This window comes from Entamoeba invadens (genome assembly GCF_000330505.1).
Source record: "Entamoeba invadens IP1 unplaced genomic scaffold scaff_1105074726103, whole genome shotgun sequence".
Taxonomy (NCBI): Eukaryota; Evosea; order Mastigamoebida; family Endamoebidae; genus Entamoeba; species Entamoeba invadens.
In genome coordinates, this window is record NW_004443767.1 from 800,750 (window position 1) to 810,428 (window position 9,679).

The 9,679-nt window shown below is 25.5% G+C and overlaps 1 protein-coding gene across 1 annotated transcript; it reads right to left on the reverse strand.

Annotated features, from left to right (window-relative positions):
- Nucleotides 1-391: 391 nt before the first annotated feature.
- Nucleotides 392-766, reverse strand: EIN_255590 (hypothetical protein; the record flags this gene model as incomplete). The annotated part of the gene is made up of 1 exon (XM_004261838.1): nucleotides 392-766. One exon carries the CDS (start codon nucleotides 764-766, stop codon nucleotides 392-394), a length of 375 nt encoding a protein of 124 aa, XP_004261886.1.
- Between the last annotated feature and the right edge of the window lie 8,913 nt (nucleotides 767-9,679).

A 9,679-nucleotide genomic window follows, 5' to 3' on the forward strand; every position in this document is an offset into this window, starting at 1 on the left:
TCAAAACTGCACCAACGTTTGCATATTGATTACTTACATTATAAAATGGTATTATGAGAAGTCTTAACTTAGTTCTCAAACCCGATAATAACGCCAAAATTCTTATGTAATCACTTATTGTGATCTTTTGTATTACATTTTTCGTGTTTTACGCGTCTTCTTTAGGTGATAAAAGATGTGTATCTATATACTCTGTGTTTTTATTTGACTTGGTGATAACACTACCTTTTTAGAAATGGCGGCTTAATGTTCAGCAATTTCATTTGAATTCATTTCTTTTTATTCATAACACCACAATGAGTTTCTCAGTATGTTATTGGTCTTCTTGAAACTTCATATTAACCTATTCAGGATAAAACAAGCGACTATTTAAGTTTAACAAATGAACAAGTCAAATTATTTCATAATAGAGTTGCTGTGTTTTTGAAGAAAATTTCAAACCTTGGAAAACATTTCCAATTGGCATATTCAATTTCATTAATTGTTTGATCAAATCGAAATAACGTTCTACAGATACAGTTGTTGGTGCAAGGGCCATCACTATATTGACAACTTCTTTTAAATGCACTAAATCCAACTTTTCTAGTTCATCAAACACATCCAACAAGGAAATAGGTTGGATGAACTTAACATACTTATCAATTTCTTTGTCGGAATCACTCCTTGGTAATTTATTACCAGTGTTACTTAATATTATTTCGCTTTCTTCTTTTCCAATTTTATTGATCTCGTCACAAAGAAGACGAATTTCAGAGGCAAGGTCCATGAACAATAGTGGCAGTTTCTCAACTTGGAAATCATGTGATGTAAAAAGAACATCAGTAATATAAAATTTTTAAGAAGTTCTTCAACTTCGTCAATATAATTGAGGTATTTTTTGATTTTTTCGTCGATTTTACAGTTTTGATAATCGAAAAAGTGTATCGCTTTGGTAATGTCCAAAGATTTGGTTACACTGTAATATCTGGCGTTTAAGTACAAAACAACAAGTTTAAGTATCTTCTTCAGAAAAACGGCGTCTTTTTCAGTATCTTTAGAAAAAACTCAAAATCGTCGAACCTCTTGTCATCATTGTTATCGTCTAACTTGGTTATTTATATTCTAAACATCTTCTTGTAATTTGAAACTCTTTGCCAATAAACTGGTAATGATGAATCTACATTTTGCATACTCACACATAAGTCTAGTAGTAGTCTAACCACATCATTTAAGATATGATAATGGTTCATAATGATTGGTCTGGTAATATCCAAATTATATGCTTCTTCCCAAGTAATGTTTTCGCCGTTTTGAACAATGTATTCAACACAATCATTCTTCTTTAGATTGACATATTGGCACACTGAATCATACTGTTCGTTTAAAAGTTTGAGATTGTAACAAATAGACAACCATCTCGTTTTTGCCACGGTATTGAATTTGTTTTCAGTTATTCCCAGAGTTACTCTTTTGGACTCTTCAAACTCTTTGACGTTATTTTTAGAGCATAACCAGTCGACTAGTAAAATAAGCATTTCATAATCTTTATGTCTCATCAAATCCTCGCCAATTAATATGACTCGATGGGCCATACAATGGTTCCCAACAAAAAATCTGGATATTAAAGAGACTCCATCTTTTTTATAATTGGCAATTTTTCTTCCAAATTCCACAATACATTTTTGAGCTGCAGGACACCCGTCCCAACAACATTGTACAAGTTTATCAAACAAAATTCGGAGTGATTTCAATGAGATTCAAATAACCAGTTGGATAATGCCAGTGCTGATGTTGAACCCCAACCAACTTTAGCAATTAAGGGAAATGTTTTGTACATTCCCCCACAACACATTCTCACTATCACTACATACCTTTTTGGTTATTAGCACAAGATTCATCCGCCATTTTCACGACACAATCACAATTTAGTATTTCTTCCAAAATAACACCTTTTTGTAGATCATTAAAATTAACCACTCCTCTAAACAAACTCTTCGGGTTGATACCAAGATTCTTTAACCGCCACAACATATGTGGGGCAAAAAATTTTATAAATATTTCAAGACAATCTGCAACAGCAGTGACTTGGGATTGTGACATTTCCATCTCAAGGCAAACACAATGAATAAGAAATGTAACGAGTCTTTTGCACAATGTTCCATAACAAAGACTTTCACTTTGTACGTGTTCATTTTGGTGGTATACTTCAAACAAAAAATCAACACACTCTTCGAATCTTATTTTGTCGAATTTGTTTGAAGGAAAACAATATTCTTTCATTGATGACATAAGTTGATGTAACGGCCATGTGTTGATAGGTTCATTTCTTATTTTTGAAAATGCGTTATTTTTAAATGTTTTAACTTTGATATCAGATGTTGTCTTTTTACATCTATTTAAACGCGGGAATGGTGACGAAACAACACTAATTATCGAATGCATACACGTTGATTCATCATCAAACAGAACGTTTTGATATTCAGGTGTACCCGTATCAACTATTGAATATTCACCAGCAACTCTGATATCCACAAAAAGTGTATTTGTTCTTAATAATGAGTTTTCAATAACAGGGATCATTGGTTGTGTTGATACATTTAGTGTATTTTTAAATGTAAAAGTGTTTGAAGATGAACTTTGTATAGGGGAAATAGAATGAGAATTTTGTAACATAATATCAAAACAGCCAAATGTTGCTAAATCATGTTTTGGACTTTTGTAATAAGATTCGCCTTCTTTACTGGTATTACTAATCCATGAATACATAGCATCTTTTCATTTAATATTTACAATTCCTTTATTGACATTTTTAGGTAAAAATAGAAAGTCTATAAATTTGTTTACAATTTTACGTTTGGTCCATTGTTTGTCCAATTTAACAGTCATCGGTTTTATTATTTCTTCACTTGAATATGCCGCATGTATAAAATGCTGATAATCAAAAACAAATGTTATTTCTTCAAAGCTCAATAATTTGTTTATTATAATATTTTGGTGAGATGTATGACTTTTTTGATGTTTTCAAAAATACAGTTTCATGTAATAGACAAAAAAGAAATATTTTTCCATTGAATGTAATCGAGACAAACCCCTCTTGGAGAAGCTTGTCTTCCATATAGAATTCCATGTGAGGTATATCCATCATTAAAAATTTATTAGTGTTTAAAGATCATTTCTAAGTTTAAAATAATAAAACTTCTATTTTAATGTGGATTTTGAGTATTTTAAACTGTTGATATAATTTATATAATTAAATAAATTGAATTTATGTAAAATTCTATTAACTAAACAATGAAATACAACTAGCTCATAGAATTGTTAATATTATGAATTGATCATGTCACAAATGCCGTAACTAATCACAAGTTTATCAGATGTATTGACCAAGAAACACAGAACGTATTTTGAGTATATATTCGAAGAATTTGTATTAGTTCTTTTTAAATACAAGTTACACACATTTTTTCATTTTTCGCTGCCGTATAAAATGAAGTAATTAACGTTTTAAAAGATACTTTGTTCTCAATATAATTGTTAAAAACAAATAAATTATCAAACTACGTTAAATGCTTTGACTTAGAAAAAACTTGCAGAGAGAAAGTCTCCACTTCTTAAAAAATAACATAGTTGATATATATTTTGCCAAAATATTTATTGATCCAACTGCTTTGATTGATATCAAATGAAGTATCCAATAACACAGATTAATATCATGTCTTTATGTTTTTGTTTACCTATTATCTTGCGTTCAAAGTTTATATTAGGAAGTATTACACACTTTAGTAAACTTATTTCAACATCCTCAGATTATAAAATTTCACTTTGTAGCGTCTGATGATACAGGAAAAATATAAACAACAAGGAGACTGTGTATATTATATTTTTGTATGATGATATATTTACATTTAAATACAAGCGAAATTGAATGGTTGACATCAAAAATAAAAGTTATGGTGTTGGGTAAAGATACCAGAAAATATAGATTTTGCCATCTGGTTGTATATGTAGTAGTAAATCAAACACATACTTTATCGCTTTTTCTGTTTTTAAATTAAAACGGTGCTTTAGGAACGTTTACGTTATTTGAAAACTTCACATAAAACCTTAATGATGCGAACAAGATTGTTGTAGGCATTTAAAAAACACAGAAAAAAATAAAGTCTTGAAAATTGCAAAATATGCAAAAAAAGTTTGAAGTGATATTTTTTGCTATTTTAATAGCTGATAAGAGTAAAAATGACATCATTTTACACAAAACTTAAAGTATCTTGTTTTAGTTATACTAAAACATAATTAAATTTTTAAATCCAATACTTTTTGGAAACTTATAGTTACATTTTGTTAATTTAAGTGTGTTAATAATAATTTGTAATTCTGTTAAAGTCAAACGTTTATTTAAGTAAAATATTTTGTATCTATGTTTGTGACTTCTATTAAGTAAAGTTGTCTATCGAATTTCTTTGTGATTTTTTTCACTAACATAGTCACTAATTTGCACAATTTCGACTTTATTTATTACCAACCTTATTTCTTCACTTTTTACTAATAAACTCTCAACATTTTTTAAAATATTAAAATTGAGTAATAATAAAAAAATAACAGACTATGAATTTCCGTGAAATTTAATTAAGTGTTGTTATGTGTTACAATATTGAAAACCCCGTTGACGACATTGACAAAAAAGTCGCCTTATTTTAAATAAAACACGATTAAACACGCTTTACATTTTTTGGTAATATTGTTTTCTTTATCGAATTTGATGAAATTTTAGTGTATAAAGACATATTTACACTCCTTTTACATCAAAAAAACAACCTAATACATTTACCAAGAAATTTATTCAAAATATTTATTCAAATGGAAATAAGAATTGAATTGGTATTATCACCATTTTATTAAATAATAACATAACTTCGACTGTAATAATATATAATGTCAAAAAGTTGGTACCCAACACTTGTTAATTTAATTTATGTATCACTTTGCCGGCATTATTGTCCCTTGTTAATAATGACTTTCCAACGAATACAAATAACCGTGTTTCGAATTTATAACCAAATATCATGATGTCACCAACAGTGTTAATACCGACGTGTTAGTAACATTTCGTCTCTAATTATTATCTTGCTATTGCCATACATTGTAATTTTATTTTTCGTTTCTTCTCACAAATATTATCAATGTCAAAAGTCAAATATACATTCATCACAACACCAAGATAATGACATAAGTCGAATTCGATTTATTAAAAGATGAAAAACAGCTCTTTTAAAAAATTCACTTCAAGCTTTCTATTTCTAGTCTTAAATTTATACCCATCCCTTTGTTAACTGAATTTCATAACATATAGTATGAACAAGGACAATTTTAATCGTATTTTATTCTTAAATGAACAAACATTAAATCGTAGATATAATCAAAAATATATTTACAATGATGGTTATCAGTGTTTCACATATACTGGTAGCAGGCACTCTGTTTAAATATGAAAATGATGTTATTTAAATTGTCGAACATATCGATCTGTTTCCAAGAGTTTACTTAATTTCAAATTCATTTGTCTTTTACCACGAAAAAATAAAGGATTTAAAGGAAATTTAGTGTCTGAAATACCTGTCAAATACTTTATTTACCTAAGATCGACTTGATGAAAAACGACATTTTATAAAACTTTTGTACTTTATAATTGTGCATTGTTTTGGACAAAATGTAATTTGTTAAGAAATAATTCTGAAACATAAAAACTGTTGTTCTAAACATATTATGTCAACGTGTCGTTTATAATTAGTTTTTTTTAAATAATAACAGGCAATTAAAAAACACAAATGATTGTTTGAAAAACAACCTGATTTAAAACTATTAAAATATGTAAATATAATGCTTTTTAATACTTCATTTCTTGTTTACATTACATTTATCAATTTGAAATACAATTGATTTTTTACATAATCATGGGTTGTGCAAAACCGATCAGTTTTAACAAAACAACAAATAAAAACTTTATTATTTGTTATTTTTTATAAATAATCGCCAAGTTATTGATTATGCCTTGTAATAATATCAAATAAAAAATTTTTCATTCAAAAATACTCCAATGTTTTGTGTATAAATTATTGACAATTATTTATTTTTTAGTAAAATTTCAATTCATTTTATAGTAAAAGTGGTCAAATTAATAACACTTTTGTATTTTATTTATTCAACGAAATACCTATTATCAATTATGAAATTAAAAAAATACAATTAAAACAAAAAAGTAACAGTATTTGTAAAAAATGGAATTATTTTATCCAGATTATTTAGACCAAAATCAACCTTTATTATATTAAAATTATTCATCATACAATCCAATTGTTAAGACCAAAATCATGGGAATGTTTTCGTTTCAACTTGTTAAATGGAATCTTCGATAATTGTTTTGTGTTTGAAATTGATGTTTTTCATAATGTTTTATAATTATTTCCCGCTTTATTAAGTTAATATGTTCTTATTTATTTGGTAATAATAATAATAAATTTGTATTTAGTTATTCAATTAGATTAGAAAGAAATATTTATTATCAATAAAATACTATATTTCAATTATTATTTTTAACACTTAATATTTTTAAGGCATTATAAAGTTACAGGATAGCTTTTTTTCAGTTTTCTGAATCAAAAAGAGTTTTTTAAGTTTTTTTATTGATTTTGAAATATTTTTAATAATATTGTATATACATTTGAATATAATCAATCAATGTTTAATAATATCTTTCATAATGAATATTATTTTAAATATAAGTATTGTTATTATATTTGACTTCTATGAACTTATATCAGATTAAACATAAACAACAATAAAAATTTGATTAAACTTATAAAACTTTTCAGTTTTGTTATTTTTAACAAAAACATTACAAAATTGTAATTGTTTATTGAGTTGATAATTATAATTAAAATAATCATTGTAGTAGTATATAAATTGTGCTGATTTCGTGCACCCTTCGGGAACACTCAATCTTCACAATTTCGTCGCTTCGCTCCGTTATTTTAGGTTTAATAGTTTTAGGGTTATTTTTTAGTTATTATTTCAAAGTGATAATATTTTTTCTTATTTTAAATGAGCACTACACAAGAATATTTGAAAAAGAATTTTCACAAATTTACAAATACTTATTCCGAAAAAGAAATTTTGGATTGTTTTAGGATTAAAGATGGAATTGTTAAAGCAGCATCTACTAAAATTTTAAATAAAGAATGTAGAAAAGAATTATTGAAAATGAATATTGAAACCAGAAATGTTTATCTTGATTATAAAGAAAAATTAGAACAACACATAGCGGCGCCTTTAGCGCAATTATTTTCAAGAATTGTGTTTGATAAATTAAATAAAACTGATAAACAAACTCTTGGATTAACCCTTCGAGGACTGAAAATTTTTTTCTTTTTTTTTCAGAAAAAAAATTTCAAAAAATAATTTCACTTTTCCAAAAAAATGAAAATAATGGCGACTTTTCATGAACAATTTAGAATTATTTTTGACTTATTTGATAAAATAGTTCAACTCAAATTCAAACTTTTGAATTATTTATAAAACATTTCATCATTCATAAACTCAAATTACTTGGTTTTTGTTAAAGATTCGTCCTTCAATCAATAAAATATACAATTTAACAAATTAATATTTGTAATATAATTAATACGAAAATAAAATGTTTTTATAAACAAATAAAATTGTTAATAAAAATTGATTAAATAATACTATCAGATATTCGAGTTTTCTAAAAACAATCACATAAAAAACACTTAAAAGTGTGTACAATTGTGGGTTTGATATAACCAATAAGATTGGTTCAAACCAAAATAAAATAACAATATAACAAAAATAATGTTGTTGAAATAAAAAATGGATTCCACTCAAACTAAAAATACTTAGAGAACCAAATAACATCAAAATATTACGATAAAAACCCACTACTTACTATTAATTTTGTGTGTTATTAAACTAACACAACAATAACACTAAATAATAATCTTTTATGGTAAAACAACGCTATAAAACATCAATTTAAGTCAAGAAAAATAGCAGTTTTGGATACATTATACAATGCATGACAATAGACTAATAAATACTATAGTAATTTTAAATTATAAACAAACTATAATAAATCAACTTGTGAATAATAAAAATGATAATTGAATTATTATATATTTTATGATTTATTATAACAATAATAATGTAAAGTAAACCAAATGAACACCTGCACAAATATAATTAAATTGAACCAAGCATGAACAGCCTTGATTATGCCATTTCATTTCTCATCTGCAACTTTCTCCTTCTCATGTCTGTCGTTAATGCCTGGGTACATTAAATTCAATCATAGGAGACGATGCTTAATATAACTTGTTTCTGATATCGACATTGCACATTGTGATTGAGTTTTAAGTTGTCTCGTGGATACCTGATGCTTCCATGCCAATAAATGATGGCTGAAAGAGTGCTTCTGGACATCTGAATATCTCGTTTCCAATGGTAATGATTTCACCATTTGATAGTTAATGTGATTTCTTAAATTCTGATGATGGGGAAGCCTTCTACATTTCTCTGTTGATGTCAAGAGCAATGTAGTAAACACTAATCTGTGTTTGTAGTTCACAAAATAATTAGTTTATGTATTTTATTTTTATTTTTAAACATGGAAAACAAGTCTTTTGTTTTTAATTTATTACTATGAATGGAACACAATTACGTGTACTTTCAGGAAATAACGATAAAAACACAAGAAAAAAATAAGATAATTTGCAACAATTTGTCTTGGATTATTATGTTGGTTAGTAGTGTTTTTATTTGAACTTTAAATTCGATTGTAATCCATCTCTAATTATTCGACTCTATTTAATTCTTCTTGTTTTTTTTGTCAAGTATGTTTCTGTCTTTCGATAATTATTTTTATTTTTATATACAACAACATTATATTACCATTTATTGAAATAAATATATTATTTAAATAATTATTGATAGTAGAAGAAAAATATAATCGATACTAAACACAATCAGTTTAAAAAACCAATTTTCTTAAAACTATTATCAATTGTGTTGTTGTATTTATAAAAAATAATAAAATCGTTTACTAATAAGTTTCTATTATAATTATTATATTAAAGTAGTTGTGTATATATTAAAAATACAACAAAAAAGTTGTTTTGTTTATTTCGTTTTAATTGAGAAATTTAAATCAATTTTTATTTTTTTTATGGATTTCAAAAAGTAGCAATAGTATATTTTTACAATAATTTATTTATTATTGTAAATTAATGTATATTAATTTGGATTCAAGACAATGAAAAATACATTTATCCATCGAACGTTTGAAAATAATTCCACTCAATGAAACATAAAAACAAGCTAATAATCCAATTTTAAATTAGTTTCACTAATAAATATAATCAATAATACCAATGAAAATTAGTTATAATTTGTATTATTTTAAAATAAATATAATCTAAAGTATAAATTAAATTTATAATGATTTTTTTAATTAATTTAAATTATTTTTATATAATACAAAAATGTTTAAAAAATTTATTCATTGATCGTTTTTATAGTAATATTATTATTTATTATATATATGTAAATCATTGTAATATTATAATATGTTAAATTAAAACAGTATATTTCTATCGCAAACATTTTTATCGAATTAAAAAACATAAACCTT